Genomic DNA, 22,517 nt, shown 5'->3' with positions numbered 1-22,517 from the left:
AAAAGTACAATATCCTTTATGACGGGGACTGCCTCATTAAAAACCTTGTCAAGAAAAACCCAATGAGAAAAAACCTGACCAAGAAAAAAAGAGTACAGTCTTCCCCTCTTGTCGACATCATTTAATATCTCAAAATCGATGTATCCTAATCAGATGTACCAATTTTTCAAAGGAAGATTTTGAGAGTGACTTTGTAAATAAGTCTGCCAGATTTTCACTTGAGCGGATCTGTTGGACATCAATTGTCTCTTGATTTTCAAGATCACGAGCGAAGAAGAATTTGGGAGAAATATGATTTGTTCTATTACTTTTGGTGTATCTACCCTTAAGTTGAGTAATGCATGCTGTATTATCTTCAAACAGGATAGTTGGGGCTATCTTATAGCCAATCACTCCACATGATGACAGAATATATTGAATCAAACTTCTGAGCCAAAAACACTCGCGACTTGCTTCATGAATCGCTAGTATTTCAGCATGATTAGAGGAGGTTGCTGCTATCGTCTGTTTCGTAGACCTCCATGATATAGCTGTACCACCATATGTAAACAGGTATCCTGTTTGAGATCTCCTTTTGTGTGGATCAGACAAGTATCCAGCATCTGCATAGCCAACTAATTGTGACTTGGATCCATATGGATAAAACAATCTCATATCCACTGTTCCATGAAGATACCAAGAGATTTGTTTGATTCGATCCCAATGTCTTCTGGTTGGGGAGGAACTATACCTTGCTAGTAAGTTAACAGCAAATGATATATCGAGTCGTGTGTTATTAGCAAGATACATTAGTGCTCCAATGGCACTAAGATATGGTACTTCAGCACTAAGAATATCTTTATTTTCTTCTTTAGGACGGAATTGATCTTTTTTCACATCCAAAGATCTTACAATCATTGGGGTACTTAATGGATGTGACTTATCCATATAAAATCTCTTTAAGAACTTTTCTGTGTATGTTGTTTGATGAATAAAGATCCCATTTTTTGTATACTCAATCTGCAGGCAGAGATAAAATTTAGTCTTTCCAAGATCTTTCATCTCAAACTCTTCTTTTAGAGTTTTTATAATTGTTGGAATCTCTTCAAGAGTTCCAATGATATTTAAATTATCAACGTACACAGCAATTATAATGAATCCAGGTGCAGATTTCTTTATGAAAAAACATGGGTAAATATCATCATTCTTAAATCCATTTTTGGCCTGAGGTAAGACGATTATACCACATTCGTCCAGATTGCTTTAGACCATATAAAGATCTTTGCAATTTGAATGAGTATAACTTCTGTGAATATTCATTGGATGGTTTAGATATCTTTAATCTTTTAGGGACTTTCATATAGATATCACGATCTAATGAGCCGTATAAGTAGGCTGTTACCATATCCATTAAATGCATATGTAATTTATGATATGCAGATAAACTGATCAAATAACGCAATGTTATTGCATCCACTACAGGGGAATAAGTTTCTTCATAATCTATACCGGACCTTTGTGAAAAATCTTGTGCTACAAGTCAAGCTTTGTAGCGTACAACTTCATTTTTCTCATTTCGTTTTCTCACAAATACCCATCGATATCCAACAGGTTTTACATCTTCTGGTGTACAAACTACAGGTCCAAAGACTTCACGTTTTGCAAGTGAGTTTAACTCAGCCTTCATGGCTTCTTCCTATTTTGGCTAATCATTTCTTTGTCGACATTCTTCGACTGTTTTTGGCTCAAGATCCTTACTTTCATGCATGATATTTAATGCCACATTATATGCAAATATTTCATCGACAAATGTCTTATTTCGGTCCCATTTTTCTCCTGTAAAGACATAATTGATCGAGATTTCGTCATTTTCACAATTTTCAGGTACCTGAACGTCCTTTGACGTTAAAATTATATCAGAATTTTAGACAACTACATGTGTTTTTACTATATCTTTTTCAATAGGAATAGTATTTACCTCTTTTCTTTTTCGAGAATTTTTGTCTTTGAAACCAACAGACCTGCCACGCTTCTGGCGTGAATTTGTTTCAGTGACTATTTGTCCGACTGGGACATTAATTCGAATTGGGGCATTTTTCGCTGGCATATAAGATTTGGTTATCCTCTTTGTATCGAAAAATGCATCAGGCAATTCATTTGCTATTCTTTACAAATGTATAATCTTTTGAACTTCTAGTTCACATTACCCTGATCGAGGATCCAAATGCATCAAGGATGATGCATTCCAATTAAGTTCCATTTCAGGAAGCTTATTCTCTCCTCCTAATATTGGAAATTTTGATTTATCAAAATGACAATTCGCAAACTGGGTTTTAAATACATCCCCAATTTGTATCTCAAGATACCTTACTATAGAGGGAGAATCATATCCAACATATATCCCTAATTTTCTTTGGGGTCCCATTTTGGTGCGAGAAGGTAGTGCAATGGGAACATATATTGCATACCCAAATATTCATAAATGAGAAATATTTGGCTGCTGTCCAAAAGCTAATTGTATAGGAGAGAACGGATGGTAACTCGTTGGCCTCAAACGAATAAGTGCTGCAACATGTAAAATAGCATGTCCCCAAACTGAAGTTGGGAGATTTGTTCTTATAAGTAAGGGTCTAGCAATTAATTGGAGGCATTTAATAAGTGATTCTGCTAACTCATTTTGTGTGTGAACATGAGCTACTGGATATTCAACACTTATTCCATTAGCCATACAATAAGCATCAAAAGCTTGGGAAGTAAATTCACCAGCATTATCAAGACGAATTGCTTTGATTGGATTTTCTGAAAATTGTGCTTTTAATCGAATAATTTGAGCAAGTAATCTCGCAAACGCCAGGTTGCGAGAAGACAATAAGCACACATGTGACCATCTCGAAGATGCGCATATTAAGACCATAAAATATCTAAAAGATCCACACGTTGGATGAATAGGTCCACATATATCACCTTGAATTCTTTCTAGGAATTTAGGGGACTCAAATCCAATCTTTACTGGTGATGGTCTTAAAATTAACTTCCTCTGAGAACATGCAGCACAACAAAATTCACTAGATTTAAGAATCTTCTGGTTCTTTAGTGAATGTCCATGGGAGTTTTTAATAATTCTCTGCATCATGGTTGTTTTCGGGTTACCCAATCGGTCGTGCCAAGTTATGAATTCATTTGGGCTAGTAAACTTCTGGTTTACAATGGCATGTGATTCAATTGCACTAATCTTGATATAATATAACCCAGATGAAAGTGGGGGTAACTTTTCTAATATCAACCTTTTTATTTAAATCATGAGTTGTGATATATAAGTACTCATGATTTTTCTCATTCGTTGTTTCAATATGATATCCATTTCGGCGAATATTTTTAAAACTCAATAAGTTCCTTAGAGACTTAGTAGATAATAGTGCATTATTTATTATGAATTTTGTTCCGCTAGGAAACAAAATTATAGCTCTTCCTGAGCCTTCTATCACATTGCCTGAGCCAATAATAGTATTAACATATTCTTATTTTGGCACAAGATGGGTAAAGTATATATTACTTTTGAGAATGGTGTGCGAACTTGCAATATTTGCAAGGCATACATCTTCATTATATATCCTTGCCATTTTCTTCAAAGACAAATAATAATAATAAAATGAGTAGAAGTACATAGGGGTGCACATGGGTCGAGTAAAGCCGGGTTCGCAGGGTTCATAGTGACTCGAACCCGACCCTAAATAATGACCAGGTCTATTTATGAGACCCTTACCCGCCCTAGACCCGATGAAATCGTGTTACTTTTGGGCTACATTAAAGCCGGGTCTAGACCGGGTAAAGTTCAGGTCTTGATCAACTTTATCACAATATCACCAAAGGTCTATATCTTTTGAACCTCTAAATTTTGGAAAATAATTATTCTATAACATTGCAACATTCACATAATAATAATTTAGAGTCTAATAATAATAATTTAAAGTTTCATCATAATAATTATGTCAATTACACACTAAACATTCAAAGTTCAAAAGAAAATTAAAACAAAGTTAACAACCAACACAAGATTAACATAATAATAATAATAATAATAATAATAATAATAATAATAATAATAATAATAATAATAATAATAATAATAATAATAATAATTTATAGTGTCATACCAACCAATAACAACAAAATATTAAGTAGCAAATAATTACAGAACAAAATTCATTTGATTCGTAGCTTGCTCTTAAGGTTGTGAACAGTGAACACAAAGGCAAGAAATATAATGCATATTTTTTATTTTTTTTATTGCACGCCTATACGGGTCCAAACTCCAACGGGTCGGGGCCAGATGACCGAGGCTTGACCCGAACCCGATTTAATAAATAACCTGAGCCATCTATTGAAACCTCGGGTTTGACTGGGCCATAATGAAGTCGGGCCAAATTAGCTCCGAAGTCACCGGGCCCGGTCGGGATCTTCGGGCCGGACCGGATCTTGTGCACCCCTAAAAGTACATGCACAGTCAAATTGAATTTTTAATTAGAATTATTTTTCTAAGAAATACTGTATATAAAAATAACGTCATATACTAAAATTTTATTATTATTACTATTATTATTATTATTTTTTAAACTTGACACATTTAATGATTTCAAAATTCTTAAACATAAATATTAATATTTCATTATTTATATACATCATATTTGAAGCTTAAATACATAAAAAATAAAACTTAATAACAAGTTTCTTACATTATTTATTTACATGAATACTTAACAATCTCACATATTAAACTATTCCATTATTAATCAAAGGGATAAGTACTTTTTTTGTCCCCAGGGTCTGGGGTCAAAATCGATTTCGTCCCTAGCCTTTTTTTTATTATTAAAATCATCCTGAACGTTATAAAACGCTTTAAAATCATCCTTCCCCCCAATTACGAAATTTTTTGGACACATTTGCCCCTGAGGTTGTTACCGGTAGTTGACGTATATAATCGTATAAAAAATTAAGATTTATTTTCGTCCCCACCCCCAAATGAGAAGCACAACGTGTCTGCTAGGGCTAGGGTTCTGGCACAGCCATGGTGTCGGAGAGCTCGAGGTCATCTCGGAGAAGGGGGTCTGCGCAGAAGAAGGGGATTCTTTGTGGGCATGGAGAGAGACCAGTGTTGCGAGTTTCCAGAACCAAGGAAAACCCAGGTCGCCGATTCTGGGGCTGCGTCTACTATGAGGTGAGTTCATGTTTTGTTGTTCTAAGATGATCTCATATGTTTCTTTCTAGACACTGAGTATGGTGGGGTGATGTAGGTCAATGATGAATGTGAGTTTTTCCGTTGGGAAGATCCAGAAGCTGGGAGCGAAGATCCGCATGTTGCAAGGTTGAAGAGGAAAGTCGTAGACCTGAAGGCAGACGTGAAGGCATCTGAGTGGAAGTTGAAGGTTGCTGCAGTGTTAGGCATGGTTGGCTGGGTTGCTTGTGTATGTTGCTGGCTGCAGGTTTTGTTGAATCACAACCAGGATGTACCATGTTTGGTGCCTTTGAAACTGGGTTGATGAAAGTTTGGTAGAAAATAGGGCAATTTTAGGTAGTTTATTTGTAGTTAGCCATTGCAGAGGACTTTATGTAATTGAAAAATTATTGCTGTGACTGGATAGTAATTTGGTATTGAAACTGGTTATTGGAGTTGAGTATATGTGTATGTAAGTGATTGTCTGTGTCTGTAATCTCAGAAAAATTTGGCAATGAAAGTGGAAATTGTTGACATGAAATTTGACTATGTGTTACCAATGCATTACCTGTATTATAGAGTAGTTGCACTTTAATAGAATGAAAGCAGAAACAGATTAACCAGAACATAAGCATGTGACTTCATTCATTAACAAACCAAGAGTAAAAGTCTTACAGCATTCATGAAACAAACTGACATTTGGACTTATATCAAAACAGCAGTAATTCTGTTCACTTTTACACAACAAAAGGCATAAATAGTCTGTAATAAGTTCCAATCAAAATGAAATTACACAACCATAGCACTATCATCAAACCAAATCTACATGGACCAGCTAACAACTTAAATAGTTAGTAAACATTGTCAAAGCTTTCCCCATTCCCTTGGAGGCAGTTTTGCCATGAGCCTCAACTTCCTTCGAGAAACATGCAGTGCAATGTTGTGAGAGAAAGAGACCTTGTGCATCATTGGTTGGCTTGAGCTAGATGCACCCTTGTCCTTAGTGACTGGTGGTGGTTGGGTAGAGCTTTTGATGGGCTTCTTGTTGGGCCTTCATTGGGGAGTAGCTGCTGCTGTTGTATTGGGCCTAGTTGCTATTGTACTGGGCTTGGGGATGGGCTAGGAATGGGATGACTTGGACCTGGTTATGGGAGTTGAGCTTATGGCTGGTTGGGGCTGTGATGATAGATTTCCTTGACCTCTGGACCTCTTCCTCCCTCTGGTAGCAGTTTGCATAGCAGGTTTGGAAGTTGAGCTCTTCCTTCCTCTAATAGCTACCTTGACAACTCTTCCTTCGAATGACTGCCATTTCTCTCTTTCAGTCCTTCCAGTGTGTTGTTTTTGCGCATCTCCACATCAACTGCTTCAATTGCAATCCAGGAAACTTCTTTCTGAAGTTACTGTAGAGATGTCGCACGCAAAATCTGTGATCTACACCTGGGATCACCTCATCAAAAGCTGGCAGTAACCCCTAGCAAAACCAGGTAAGTATGCATAATGTTAACTTCATATTATCTTAAATGAGTATGCATGATATTAAGTTCATATTTACCTTCTATTGATCAGACATGAAGGTTGCCATGCCAATTGTTTCCAACCCAAAATCATGAATTAGCAGCCTCAGGAACCAAGTCCAGCTATCCTTGGTCTCTGACTCCACGACGGCAGGCGATAGGGAGCATTTGATCATTCGGGTCCCATCCTATAGCAGTCAGCATCTGCCCCCTTGAGGGGTTTTCAGAAAGCAGCCATCCAACCCAATGAATTTTCTATATTGCAGAAAGCTTTTTTTGCAAGCATCCAGGCATACATAAAGTCTTTGAAATATGCAATAGTTGTTCAAATATTGGCTTTGCTGCTCATGCTCAAAGTCAGGTGACCTTTGTACCTTCAGAGTCACTGAGGATCCTGGATTAGAACGGAGCAACTCATAGCAGTAATCACCAATCCTCTTGTACTGCTTCCTATACTCTCCCTGTATGTCATCCAACGCCACTTGCCTAGACCTAGCTGCCATTGAGGTTGTAACTGTCAGGTTCCACTTTCGTTGTGCCTTGTTCACCAGTTCCTTGATCTTAACCCTTGGATTATGTTCCACCTTCTTAAAAGCCCTACTCAGCCACGAAGTATGCATTATTCCAACCCTATGAGACTGGCCACAAGTGTGCTTAAGGTTAATGGACCGTAGTTGCCAAGTTGCTTCATTTTTCATCTTAGCAGCATATAACCAAAAAGGACAGCCAGGCTGACATACTGCCATCACTCTAACCAAATCAAGCTTCGCATACCTCAGTCCCCTTCTCGATTGTACTGCATACGACGTGACAGTGTCCTTAAATTCCTCTCTTGAAGCAAAAACGGTTCCCACCTCCCACTTGTAAGTATTCATGTCCTTACAATCCTTATGAATTGGATAACTCCTTGCCTCATTCTTATCTTCCCCTTCTCCTTCCTCATCACCTGAACCAACACCAACCTCATACTCCAAGTCCACTTCATCGCTGTTGAAACCTTCCTCATCACTAAAATCGCCATTCATAACCCCTTTTCCTTTATCAACCCTCTTGCTACTCTTGCCAGTGGTATCTTCCTCAAACCCACTCTCATCATCGTACTCCTCCTCACTATCTGTAAAATGGATGTCGTCTGCACTATCACCCTCAAGATCAGATGGAATAAACTCCTCATCATCGCTGTCATCATTGCTGTTTGACTCACCCCGATCATTTTCAACGGCCACATCTGTATCTACCTGATCTTTTTCATTGCGTCCTTGCACATCATCATTTTTCATCTCTTGAACTTTTTCACCCTCATAAACCACTAACTCATTACCCGGATTCTGCTCTGCTTGGCCTCCAACATCAATAAACCCAGCGTCCGAAAATTCTTCTGCATCCTCAACTACATGCACCACAAACACCTCAACATGACTCCTCAAGCTTGCTATTTTGCACATCTTAAGTGCATCTCTATCCGTAGCAAATAATTTTAGGGCCTTCTCTAACCATTGAATTGCTGGATCCTTATACCACAGAGCTGCAATGTTCTCCTTGGTGTATCCAAACTGCCCTAGCTCTGCATATGCCTCAAATATAGACCAGCAATCACTATCAACATCTTCAATCATTGTCTTCTCTCCCTCTAAATACTACAACGTCCCTTCTTCATAACCAAATCGCCCCCCATGGTAGACAGTCAGAGTAAAGCTTCCCATTTCCTAAAGACACAAAAAAAAATGACTCAAATCCTCGCACACCTAACTGGAAACAAAATCATAAAGAATTCTGCATACATACCTCAACGTCGACGACAATGCCGGACCGAAAACCTTCCTCGCCGTAGCTACTAACCCCCAAATGCAACTCAGATACGCCTCCAATGAACACACACCACACCTAGGGCATCATTGAACATGAACCATCTCCTTCGACTTTGTGTAACGAATAAGAAAGTAAATGAGTTTCGCGGGAATGAAAAACGAAGGGATATGGACCATCAGGGGCAAATGTGTCCAAAAAATTTCGTAATTGGGGGGAAGGATGATTTTAAAGCGTTTTGTAACGTTAAGGATGATTTTAATAAAAAAAAAGAGGCTAGGGACGAAATCGATTTTGACCCCAGACCTTGGGGACGAAAAAAGTACTTATCCCTTAATCAAATGACCAATATTTTCTTTACGATCCTCAAAGAAATCAGATACATCATAATGAGTGGTGGAATTTTCAACATCATTTGAAACAAAATTTGACTCCTTTCCTTTGTCGTCCTTTTTCAAAGATGCTTGATAAAGATCGACTAGGTGTCTTGGGGTACAACAGGTACGTGACCAATGGCCCTTTTCACCACAACGGAAATATTTATCCTCTATTGATTTATTTTGTCCAATATTTCTTTCTTTATCCCACTTCTGGTGAGATCCTTTCTTGTGAACATAATTTTTCTTCTTTCCATAATTTTTCTTGTTACTAAAACCTTGCCATTTACCTCTTTTGGGGTAATGATTTGCCGCATTTACTTCAGGAAATGGGGCGGCGCCAGCTGGGCGCGCTTCATGATTTTTTAAGAGCAACTCATTGTTGCGTTCAGCAACAAGAAGGCAATAAATTAACTCAGAATATTTTTTAAATTCTTTTTCTCGAAATTGCTGCTGCAGGAGCACATTCGAGGCATGGAAGGTCGAGAAAGTTTTCTCTAACATGTCATTATCAATTATCTTTTCCCCACATAATTTCATTCGTAAGGTAATTCGAAACATTGTTGAATTATATTCATTTATGGATTTAAAATCCTGTAGACGCAAGTGCGTCCATTCATATCGGGCTTGAGGAAATATCACCGTCTTTTGATGATTGTACCTTTCTTCAAGGTCTTTTCACAGATCTGTAAGATCTTTTAATGTGAGATATTCATTTTTCAATCTTTCGTCAAGATGACGACGAAGAAAAATCATGGCTTTGACTTTATCCTTTTAGGATGCATTATTTTCAGCCGTAATGATATCTCCAAGATCCATTGAATCAAGATGGATTTCAGCATCTAGTATCCATGATAAATAGTTGTTTCCAGATATATCAAGAGCATTAAATTCAAGATGAGAGAGTTTTGACATTATGAAAATTTGTTACCTGAGTCTTCCTAAAATTTTATCAGAATCTCGTGCTGATAACGTGTTGTGAAATAAATAAATAAGAAAGGAAAATAAATATAAAATAAAGAAATATAATTAGATAACTCTAGTAATAATATTCACCACAATTACTATCTCAATATAATTGGGATGATTAATATATTTACTAATATTATATGTTGTAGACTTGTAGTATATGAAGAGAAAAGAGAAAAAAGAACTTTATATATTACACGTAGAGAGAGAGAGAAAAGCTTTATATTTTTATTGTGGACGTATTATCTCAAACACTGTCCTATTTATATCTGCCCCAGATTCACTTTTTCAAATTGTATTAATGTGGAATCAATCTTGGGAAGCTAAGCACCATTTACAGATAATATTTACACCGTCCAAAATTACTTTAATTGGAGGGACAAAGTCATGTTGAGTAAATAATTAGTAGACTTTTATGAAGTATTTTTTAAATCACTTTTTAAAGCAATCAATTATTTCTTATGATTTTTAAATCACTTTTTTTTTTGTTAATATATGACTTATGAAGTATTTTTTTTTATGGTTAATTAGTTATCAAGTTATGAATTTTATTTTTTATTTTAATTAATTTAATAATATTTTTTTTCAATAAAAAAATCTTTATAACAACAGACCAACCCATCAAATAACAATTCAGGATAAAATTTCACGGTATCTATCAACTTAATTATTTATACACTATTTAAAAACAAAAAATTGTGTGGCAGATTGGTTGGCCAAAGATGATGTCCATGGAGATTTCGAAGCAATAGACTGGCTACAGCTGCAAGCTCCCCTGCTTAGTCTCCTATAGGATGGCTTAGATTAGAATATTTCTTTTCATCTGTGTTCTTTTTCCCTTTCTGTTTGTTTTCTATTTAGCTATTGTACAAAAAAAAATTCCAAAATAAGAAACTAATTATTAAATTATTTACCAAAATATTCTTATTTAATAACTACTTTATAATGGAAGCATGAACAAAATATTAATTTAAAAAACTTTTTGTGGCCGCCATGCCTAAGAAAGAAGCATCAAAAGCATGAAATATATATATATAGGATTTCTCCAATTAAACAGCCATTAACCTAGCTTTTCCCTCAAGGATTTATCCACCATTAACAAGGAGAAAAGAGGTTTTTTTTCTTTTTAGAATAAAAAGGAAAAAAAGATTTCATTGAAGGTCTATTACTATTATACATACACATTTTTTAAGGTTATCAAATTGGAGAAACTAAAACAGCTGTATTTCCAATTACTGGCTGGAGACTGGCCGCTTTCTCAAGCTGTTTCCAGGCGTCCTTCCGCTTCTCGGCTTCCAAGCTAAGCAGCGCTTCTTCCTCCTTGAACTGAGTGAGGCAGGAGATGTACAGCTTCTCGTCCATCTCCACAAACATCTTCCTAACGTTGTGAGTTAAGTTGAGAACTGCCTGGTTCCAATGGCCTTGACAATTCCTATCTAATGCTGGAAATATGATCGGCAAGATTACCTGACGGTTGTGAGCGATCAGGTTGACAATGTGGTCGTTGTTCCACAAGAAAAGGGCTCTTTCAGCTACCTGAAACAGTCCAGGTTGAACCAAAAAAAAATAGCATATTTTAGCAAATAAGAAGAATGACAAAATATTAAGAAAAATTAAAATATAATTTTACTCCTTGATTTCTTCAATCTTTGGTTTAGTGCCTACTCAAAAAATAACGTTTCAAATTGGCCTCTACCAATGTAACTTTTGGTGATGAAAGTGTTACAATAAGTAGGATCGATAATTTCAAGAATACTGCGTGGTCAGCGGAGTATGTTCTTTCTTTATTCACTATTATTTGACAACTTACAGATAATTTAAAACACATGCGAGGCCAAACCATATTCACCAAATTATAATTTCACTTGATGGTAGGGGCTTCTTTAAAACAGTTACATGGGTAGAGACTGAAATAAAGGCCTTCTTTCTGTACAAGGACTAATTTCAACATTGATGATATATATAACAGCTAGATTTATATTTTAACTATAAAGTTTATTTCAAAAGGAACACCATGAATATAGATAGAAAAAAATTGCAGGCTCGCAGAAATATTAGTTCGAAAAGGCAAGATGCCTGTGATGCCAAATGATAACTTAAAAGAACTAGGACATATGCTTCAATAAATATCGAGAGCTCTAATATATGAACTACTTTAAAATCCTGCAACCGGAAAGTAACATAATCTAACAAACAAGGACCTGCAGAGAATAATCTCCAAATAATAGTTGCAATATGTTTTAACTTTAAACATGATAAAAAAAAACATTATTATCAGTGTTTTCGCCTTTCTCAATTTAAGGTGTTGGAAATCAATCAAATTCATAGAGACAAGCTAAAGTGCATGAATTCAATTCTTACTGAAAACCCTAGCATGGATTAACAAGATAACAATAACCAAAATATCAGCAAATGGATTCAGTATAACTCAACTAAACAACTGTACCTGAAAGTGAGAACTGTTAATGCAGCATCCAATTCGCCAAAACAATGGCACCATGACCCTCTGGAACTCTACCATGTTAATAACTTCCAAAATTTCCTCCAATTCACCAAGGAACATCACCTCCTTCTGACTATTGGTTATAGGCCAATACTTCAACAATCCCCTAATCACGGTGCTCGCCAACTTTGGCTCCTTCTCGATAAACTGAGTGATGCAATAGGACAATTGCTGGAAGTATACCCCCATGGATTTTGGCTTGTGCAAAGGGATCAACACCCTCCAAAGGAAGATCTTATGCTCCTCCTTCAACGGCAAAGCAAAACCACTAATTATACTCCCAAAGATCTCCAACAACTCAGCAATCCCATTGTGCCTCTCAGTCTCAAACACAAACCTATAGAACAAATTGTTAATAGACTTTCTCATGTAAGGCCTGTGCACCATGAATTTACCATAAACCCTATGCATTATGGTTTTCAAGCAATCCCTCTCCCTAGGATCCTCCGAATCAAACAACTCTAGCAGTTTTGAAATGAATGAATGATCAATGTACTTCTTTGCCACCTTTGCATCAACGCAAGGAGAACTAACAAACTTAAGCAACAAATCATACACAATTTGCAAGTGTGGCCAAGCAGGATCAAAAGAGGGCTCATCATCATCATTCTCACCACCACCACTGCCTCCACCACCAGAGCCACCCGACCGGCCGGACCGGTAATTTGGTGGAAAAACACGGAATAAGTTAAACGCACACATTCTACACATGGCTAGAATAGCAGGCTCAGTGAATTTAACAGAACCAGAAGCCACAAACTCAACAAGTTCAATCAAAGTTCTTCTTTTCACATCCTTTTCCATGGTGTTTTTACTGGGGTCAGTGAAATCAAACGTGACACAACAGAGGCTGAGCTTGCTAACAAAGAGGTTCATCTTCTCTGAGTTTGGGACATCCTTGAAAGGGACCAAGGGTTCAATCCCCGAAACGGTGCTGGTCGGAAAAACCGAAGACGTGCGCTTCGCGGCGGAGGAGCTGCCACCACCACCAGTGTCGGTATGGGACCGGTTGTGGTGGTTTTTTCCCGCAGCACATGGGGAATCGAGGTTGTGCATAGAGGAGCTCGGCTTGGAGGTTGAGTCGACCCGGCTCAACTCATCCAAGTCCACGTCGAGCTTCTTGTTGCGAGGAAGCTTGCTGAGGAATTGCTTGAGCATTGTGCCTACCCAGTTGGTGACTCAGGTAAACTTAGAAACTTTTTGAGAAACCCATCAAGGGAAGAATCAATATGGGTCAAACATTTGGGGTTCAGAACCGTGGTTGGCCAACCTGGTATGAAATAAACGAGCAATGGCAAAAGAAATTCTTAGTCCAGCCACAATCCACTTTTCTTTAACTAGTAATATCTCCCATTATATTATATACTTATACTATATCATGGGTTGTTATACCAGAAATTAAAGCACAAGTTTATCTTACATTGCTTTAAAAATGAACTTTTTTCATAAAAACTGAAAAGCATGCTGAAACTCCAAATTTCATAAAGAAAAAAATTTAGGTATCATAAATTGATTTAAATTGAAGTCAAATTATTGAAGTTCGCTTCTAAAAAGTTGTCTGCCATCACATATGTATAAGGATTGAAGGGTTATTGCAAATAAATAATTGCAGTTGATGCTGAAGTTTAAATGGAAACAAAGGTAGATGCACATTGAAAGAAGACATTGCAAATCTCTTGGAAGCTAAACCTTTAAGGTTTACGACGTTCAAGTTTAAAATCTTTAAAGGACCCATGCTGCTTGTAGTTAACATTAACAATCAAGCCATATTGTATAAAGGAGATGAGACATATAAACACAGCCATCATGAAATTCTCCTAAAGGGAAAATATATAATCTGAAAAACCAACACAAAGAAACCTATCCAAATTGCTGGCCACAACTTGCAAGATTACTAATTTTTCGTATACCTTAATGAAAAGAAAACTTAAAAACTATATTAGCAACTTAATTTCCTAACATGCAAGTTTATAAAAGAATTAAAAGCATTAAATTTGATGCTATCACCGATCAACAGAAAAGCAACAGGACAAAAGTTTCCAAATAAAGCCATAAGCATCTTCAAACGTGCATGAGTCCCGATTTGTGCAGGAGCAGACTTAAATCCTCATTTCCACTTCAAAATTCTTGGTGGAAATAAATTTAGACCACATTACACACATAGATATCACAAGATCACAGATTAATCATGGAAACAAATTTAACAAAAATTAAAACATCTCTCAGAGGCAGCATGCATTGCTCTGTGTGTGTGTGTGTGTGTGTGTGTGTGTGTGTGTGAGAGAGAGAGAGAGAGAGAGAGAGAGAGAGGGAGATGCAATGTAGGTTGTACCTTGAGAGTGGATGAGGCGGCGCCGGCGAGCGAGGCCGATTCCGGCGACCTGCGATTGGAAGATTGGGGGAAGTTAGGGTTATGCTGTGAGAAATGGTAGGCTAGGGTTCGGGGCGCGATAACACAAGTGATTGGAATTTTGTTTATTTTTTCTTTTCTTTTTTGTTGTCTCTGATTGTAACGGCGTGAACTGGGTGGGGATCTGTTGTGGGACGTTACTAACCGCCGTTGAAGGAGCAGTTGGAGTTTGGTGAGGTGTACAGGAGGCGCCGCGCGACACGGGAGGATGGCGGATCGGTGCTTCTTCCTTCTTGTCGGCGCCTCACATTCCGCCGTCGTCAGTCAGGCAGATCACGCCGTCTGCGGTGGCTCACTACGTCTCTCCTTCCGCCTCCGTAGCTCTCACTCTCACTCCCACTCTCTCTAAGAATTTTCTGCGGAATTTTTTGTTACGTGAGTGATTATGTCTTTTCCTTATTTTTTATTTCCTACAGATCTCGCAATTCGATTCTTACTTTTGATGTTCAGTCTAATCTTATTTTGTAACAAAAAGTAAACTATAATTTTTGTCTTTAAAATTTATTAAAAATTTTAAAATATTTTTAAATTTTATTTTTATTTTTAATATTTTTTATTTGTATTAACTTTATTTTTTACTCTCTCAAAAATAAAAACTATTCACCAACATCATCATTTTTTAATTTTTATTTTAAATATGTCAACTATTATCATTTTCATTTCTTTTGTCTTAATCTTATATCCACCTCTCCCCCTCCGCGCGAAAGCCCGCCCCATTCTGCTTAATGACGCGGTCCTAAAATCCTACCTTGTCTTACTTGATGGCGGGTTAATCCCGCCAAAACTCCTCTTTTTTTTTTTATTATTAACTATTAAATAATATATATAATTTTACAATCATTTTAATAAATTTATAATTTCTAAAGGTATAAAAAATTTATAATTTTTATATTTACAAATATTAAAGTCTTTGTAATTATAAATATTGTCTCCAAAGCAAAATAAACATAATCAAAAACATAATTATAAATATTGTCTTCAAAACAAAATAAACATAATCCAAAACACTCAATTTTTATCTTCATTCTCTTATAAGTTGGGTTGGGAGAAGTTGGGTTTTGGCAAAAAAATTACAAAAATACCCCTTACAAAAAAAAATACTAATCCCGGCGGGAAAGTCCGCCCCGCCAAAGCCCGCAATTTAAGCAGTGCGAGTTAGGCGGATTTTTGCTATTTAGCGGTCCCAATTTTTCAGCCTGACCCGTCTTTATTGGCAGGTTATGTAGGTCGGCCTAGCAGGTTTAGATCCGTTTGCCACCCCTAATTACCACCACTCCTACTAATTCCTTTTCTGCTATTGCAACACCCTTTTTTCATTAACTATCACTACCACCACTTCTAGTTTCACTATGAAAATATTTTCATTGTATTGTAATTGTCACTCCAAATTTCATAAAAGTCACTTGGTATAAGACATTTCACTCTTCAACAGCAACAACAACAACAAACAATAAAAATAAAGTGAAGAAGAGAAAGCAAATTCATTTAGACACAAATATAGAAGGAGTTTCTTCAAAAGTAAAACTCTAATACGAACAAAAAAGAAAAGGCAGTGGCCGCCGTCAAACGTGAAGGCGGAGAGTAAATAGAGAAACAGAGATGGCGGCGGTACAGTGACAGCAACAATGATGACAATGATAGTGATAACGAAAGTGACAATGATATATTGACAATGTAGGAAGAAGGAGGTGTGGTATTGAGGAAGCGACGAGGACTAAAAAATAGAACCTTATTTTTTGCAATGGATTGTGGAATAAGAAAGTAAAAATAGAAAAGAATTGTTTTGCTTTTCTTAGATTAGTATGGAAAAAAAATGAAAGCTAGTGGATTAAAGAAAGAAAGAAAAAAATTGTGTTGTTAATGTCATATGAATGTTTATGTTCTTCACCTCGTGAAACTGAAGTTTGGTTTCTTGATTTAAAAGTAGAGTGGCTTAATCAAAGGGTGATAATATATCGCGAAGTGTTTATCAAGTGCTCTAATTTATAGCAGTTTATTAAGTGCCCTATAAATTTGGTGATATAGTGAAAACTTTTGTACCTTGGTGAAGTGGACTAGAAGTAGGTGAAAAAATTATACCAAACTAGAATATGTTGTGCTTACATTTTTTACTATTTATTTTTCTAAAGTGGTGTGGAAAGATAATTCTTTATAAGTGCTTAGAAAATTGTTCAAACTGGTGAAAAAGTTCTAGTACGAAACCACTTGCATTTAAGCTTTCGTTTATTTTATACAAGTGATACGAAAAATATTAAATATATGATTTAAACGCTTGAAGTTCGCTTATAAGTCCACGAAAATTGAAATCTAGTTGCTTAAAGAAAGAAAGAAACGAAAACTATGTGTTGTTGATGTCATGTGAATGTTTATGTTTTTCACCCCATAAAACTAAGGTAGGGGTGCACATGACCCGGTTCGACTCGAAGACTCAGTCAGGCTCCGAACATTTTAAGGGCTAATTTGGTGTAATTTCACCGGGTCTAAGGTCAGGTAAGGGTCTCAAAAATAGACCCGGTCATTATTTCGGGTCGGGTCTAGGTCCGGATCAAGGCGAACCCGGCTTCACCCGACCCATGTGCACCCTATGGGAACTAAAAAGATATATATATTTTAAATTAATTTCAATATTATGTTATATTAATTATAAGCTTATTATTTTATTTTTAATCACACTTGTTGAATTAGAAAATAGATCAAATAAGCATCAAATTAGAATTTATGAACAAATTCAAATTCAAATATCGATATCAACTTTTCGGTAATAAGTTTCTTCTTTATAAATAAATTTCTTTATAAATTATTGTTAAAACTTTAAAGACTGGTTTTCACTTGGTATAGTTGTGACCCGAAAATGTTTAGGTTTCATCGGGTTTAGAGTCAGATTAAGGTCTAAAAAATAGATCCGGTGTATATTTAGGGTTGGGTTTGGGTCAGGACAAACCCGATTTCACTCGACCTATAAACACCCCTAAACTGAGGTATGGTTTTTTGAATTTGGAAAAACTACCAAAAGTACCCATAAAATTTACAAACGCTGATAAAAGTACCCGTCAACTAAAGAAATTAACGATGTACCTATGGAAGATGGGTTCCGTATGACAAAAGTATCTAAACCTTAATTTTTTGTTGATTTTTTAATAAAATTCTCAAACGACCCCACCCTCAACCTCAACTCACTTTTTCAACCTTCCATAACTCAACATGCACCTTTAAAATCCTTGTCATGGAATCCAAAACTACTCCTACAACAGACGAAATGAACCTTTTTTGTGGGAGTTTTGGATAGTAACACAATAGAGGATTGCAGCGCCAAGATTAACAAAAGAATCAATCAATACCGATGAACAATCAGAGAAAGAATTATAAAGGAACAGTTTTTAATTATTTCAGTTGTTTTCTCTTTTTTTTTCTTAATTTGGGAGCTTTCTTTGTGTGAAGGGATGTGGTGGAAAAAAATGGGAAAGAGCTCACCATACTAAATTTATCTGCCAGGAACCGGTCGAAGTTCTCTACCACCACCACCATCATTGATTTCAGTCTGGTCTATTATAGGAGTAGTTTTGAACTCCATGGCAAAAGTTTTAAAAGTACAGGTTGGGTTATGAAATGTTAGAAAAGTGAGTTGAGGTTGAGAATAGGAGCAGTTTGGGAATTTTATTAAAAAATCAACAAAAAATTAAGATTTGGATACTTTTGTCATACGAAACCCATCTTTCATGGGTACATCGTTAATTTTCTTAGTTTATGGGTACTCTTAGTTTGGAAGAGAGAAGAAAATATTTTGAAAATTAGAGAATAAATTTAAAACAAAATATTGACCATATTTTAACCCAAAAAATTGAAGATAAGGATAAAGTTAATATAATTTGAAAATATTAAAAATAAAATTAAAATAAATTAAAACTTAAGGGATATTTTTAAAATATTTTAATAAATTTCAGGGACAAAAAATATATTTTACCCTTTATATTATTTTTTTTATTTTTGAGTTTTTTTTTTTTTTTTTGTATTACTTCAAAGTAAAATGATTTTTAACTTATAATTTCGAAAATTCATGATTGAGGAAGATTAGAGTCATGCCATGATGATCCTAATTTGTTTATAATGGATTATGGGGAGTAAACCAACATAATCATGCACAAGGTGTCATAATTTAAAATTCAAATTTTGCTAAAAAATAAAGCAGAGGATCAATCCTTATATTAATTTGCAAGATCAATCCTGACGAGGTGTTGAAGCTATATTTGAATATTTTGAGTAATGAGGATCAATCCTATGCTTTGAAGATCAATTCTATACGTCCTTGGACACAAAGATCCTACCAAGAGCTTGTGTTTTTAATGATTAGGCTTTCCTCACTCACTCTTAACGTATATGAGTGCATGGAGACTTAAAAATAGAGATCTTTGGGTTGTGTTTCATTGCATCACTTCTTCTAGATATTATATTGATCCAAATTCATAAGTTTTCAAAGTGGTTTTTAACAAAATTTGAGAGATATACTTGAGTATAGGACTTTATTTGTAACCATATACTCTTTTGAGATAGTTCATTATTTATGAATTTTACTATCACATATTGTAAAAGAAGAATTTTGTAGCTCTTTTTGTTTGTTGAGAGACTTAGATATTGTTTTCTATAAGTAGTGAGGCTTGCTAAATATTATAGTCGGTGAGGATGCCTAAAATTGTTAAGCACTCGAAGAAAAATACTTAAAGTTGGTATTACTTTGAGTTCTTAGAGAAGGAATCTCTAAGAAGAGTGCCTTAGTCGAATGGTGATCATATATCGTGAGGTATTTCATCAAGTGCTCTATCTTGTAGCGGTTTATCAAGTACCCCATAAGTTTGGTGATATAGTGAAAATTTTTGTACCTTGGTGAGGTGGATTGAAAGTAGGTGTAAAAATTATACTGAATCAGAATATATCGTGTTTGCATTTCTTGCTATTTATATTTCTAAAGTGGTGTGGAAAGATAACTCCTTATAAGTGCTTGAAAACTTGTTCAAACCCTTGAAAATGTTCTAGTACGAAATCACTTGCATTTAGGTTTTCGTTTATTTTATACAAGTGGTACAAAAATATTAAGTATGTAGTTTTTTTTTGTGTCTAAACAAGGAAAGAAACAAAGCAAAAACTATCCTAAATCCGAGCGGATGATTCGTTGGAGATCAACACCAGGCTCAGACCAAATAACTTGATTAGAGTTACTCTTGGCACCATATTTAGCCATCCAATCCGTAGCTCTGTTTGCTTCTCGGGACACCCATTCAACGTGAACAAGCCAAGGACGAGATAAAAGCTCTTGAATCTTGTGAACCAAATCTGTTACTTCAGATGAATACCCACTTGTAAGCTCATGCATGATGGGCAGAATGTCAAGGCAATCCGTTTCACATATAATATTCCTCAAACCGCAATCCCAAGCTAAAACTAGCCCCTCCAAGCAGCAAATAATTCACATCTGATTATAGACCAAGGGAGAATGCTTCCAGAGCAGCCCGAGATCCAATCTCCCTTAGAATCTCTAATAATACACCCAAATCCTGCTTAATTTGAATCCATATGCAAGCTTGCATCACAATTAACTTTAAAACTATTGCTTACCGGTGGTTCCCAACACAGGCAATTTCGGAGAGACCTAAAGGCATTACTTCGATTCCTGTAAACCTGTAAGTCCTTGCCGGTAATTCTGGCCAAGGCAACAACCTTATGGTCTGTCCAAGGGTTGTCAGTGTTGAATATGTCATTGCACCTATGTCTCCATACCCACCAAAGCCCTGCACCAAAGGACGCCTCATTGTTAGCCAAGGCCTTCCGAAACCACTCTTCAAGAGCAGTACCAGCCGTCGAGTCCAGGATACTAGGATCCAACATATACCAGATTGCCTTTGATCGTTCACAGTCTCTAAGGCAATGCTCCATAGTCTCCTGCGCCTTGTTACATCTCTTACACATATCTGAAGAAGCTAAATGCCGCTTGAATCGAAAGGTCTCAGTTGGTAGAGCATCATGTAAGCTAAGCTACATAGTAAATTTGAACTTCTCTGGAATGTTTGTGTTCCACAACCAGTTCCAATTACTGTTGGCATTCCAATTTAATGTTTTCTTTAATAACCATCTGTAACCCTCCCTTGCACTATACTTTTTTGTTGCTGCAGGCCACCACTCCCACTGTGGCTCCAACTCAGTCAAACTAGGATATCTCATACCACAAATAAACTACTTAATCTCATGCGGAATAGGCGTGGTAAGACTATCAACCTCCCAAGACACCCCTTTCCACAAGTCAGCCACCATGAAATCTGATTCAGAAATATGTACATAAGGAACAAGGTTGCAGAGCTTACCAAAAGGAGTCCACTCATCATACCAAACTGATTTGTGAACATCTCCAATATTCCAATGAAGCCCTTCCTTGAGATGCTCATAGGCACTAACAATGTTCTTCCAGGTAGCCGATGAAGAATTTCTACTGTTTCCGTTCATACCAGATTGATTCCTAAGATATTTATGCTTCAGAACCTGCACCCATAACTTCTCACTATTATTTAGACAATCCCATACCAACTTTTCCAGAAGCGCCATGTTAGCACAGGAAGTATCCCTAATACCCAATCCTCCTACCTTTTTAGGAGTTATGGCGACCTCCCACCTGACCAGAGGCAGCCCTTTTCCAGTCGCTTGGCCTTTCCACAAGAATTGTCTCATCAAGGAATCAATTTTATTACATGCATACTTCGGGAGAAGAGAAATTTGCATTTCATAAACTGGGATAGAGGTCATAACCGATTTAACAAGACAAAGCCTCCCTGCCTTATTCAGTAGGCGTCCTTTCCAACTGGAGAGCTTCCTCGAAATTTTTTCAATAATCTCCTGAGCCGTCTTCCTGGAAGCTCTGGCATGACAGATGTTAATTCCCAGGTATTTACCCAAATCATTGCAGAACCAGATGTTAGAGACCCTTGAGAGAACCCCTTTTCTCCTCTCCGACACCCTCTTGGAATACTGGGCCTTTGACTTATGAAGATTTACCTTTAAACCTGACGCTTTAGAAAACAAGTCCAAACAATGCATGACCTCTATTACTTGAGCTTTTGATGCCTTACAGAAAAGCAAAAGATCATCTGCAAACATCAAATGAGAGAGTCGTGGTCCATTCCTAGAAACTGCAACTGGGTTCCACAAACCTTGGGAAACTCTATGAGAGATAAAGCAGGCAAGCATTTCCATATAGAATACAAATAGATAAGGAGACATAGGATCTCCTTGCCTCAACCCTCTCTTTGGATTGAAATTTTGGAGCCTGTTCCCATTCCACAAAACTGCCAACGAAGAGGAAGTCACACAATTCAATATAAGATTAATGGTAGCCTTTGGAAACCCAAACCGGACCAAAGTAGCTTCCAGAAAATGCCAGTCTACACTGTCATAAGCTTTTTCCAAATCAATCTTGAATGCCATGGTCCCTTTTCGAGACTTGGTGTTCCTCATGAAGTGCATAATCTCCTGAGCAATGATAATATTCTCTGTGGTTCCTCTTCCTGGAATGAACCCTCCTTGCAAAGGACCAATGATCTCCGACAGGAAATGTTTGAACCTGTTAACTAGAACCTTTGTGACAATTTTATAAATTACATTACATAAGCTAATAGGCCGAAACTCCCGTAAGGAAGAGGGAACTTCCACTTTAGGAATTAGAACAATGAGAATATCGAAAATAGCCGCATTCAGTGACTCACCCTCA

At 36.6% G+C, this 22,517-nt stretch overlaps 1 protein-coding gene across 2 annotated transcripts; it reads right to left on the bottom strand.

The window, feature by feature from the left end:
- Positions 1–10,862: 10,862 nt before the first annotated feature.
- On the bottom strand, positions 10,863–15,229 carry LOC107613272 (serine/threonine protein phosphatase 2A 57 kDa regulatory subunit B' kappa isoform). 2 transcript variants are annotated; one of them, XM_016315199.3, is made up of 4 exons: positions 14,916–15,205; positions 14,693–14,741; positions 12,304–13,630; positions 10,863–11,393 (listed from the first exon to the last, which is right to left on the bottom strand). In XM_016315199.3, exons 3-4 carry the CDS (start codon positions 13,516–13,518, stop codon positions 11,055–11,057), a joined length of 1,554 nt encoding a protein of 517 aa, XP_016170685.1. In that variant the 5' UTR covers positions 13,519–13,630; positions 14,693–14,741; positions 14,916–15,205; the 3' UTR covers positions 10,863–11,054. The 2 variants fall into 2 exon arrangements, with proteins under 2 accessions (XP_016170685.1, XP_016170683.1); XM_016315197.3 differs by having other exon boundaries at positions 14,693–15,229.
- Between the last annotated feature and the right edge of the window lie 7,288 nt (positions 15,230–22,517).

This window comes from Arachis ipaensis, chromosome B8 (genome assembly GCF_059453495.1).
Source record: "Arachis ipaensis isolate K30076 ecotype BB chromosome B8, ASM5945349v1, whole genome shotgun sequence".
NCBI classification, from domain to species: Eukaryota; Viridiplantae; Streptophyta; class Magnoliopsida; order Fabales; family Fabaceae; genus Arachis; species Arachis ipaensis.
This window is presented reverse-complemented; position numbering and strand designations above follow the sequence as displayed.

What these genes read in the sequence shown, in the direction of transcription:
- LOC107613272 (XM_016315197.3), bottom strand. Translation starts at nt 13,518, where the DNA reads ATGCTCAAGCAATTCCTCAGCAAGCTTCCTCGCAACAAGAAGCTCGAC. An exon ending in TTAACAGTTCTCACTTTCAG is followed by an intron (nt 11,394 to 12,303) that starts GTACAGTTGTTT and finishes GGACTGTTTCAG; the next exon opens with GTAGCTGAAAGAGCCCTTTT.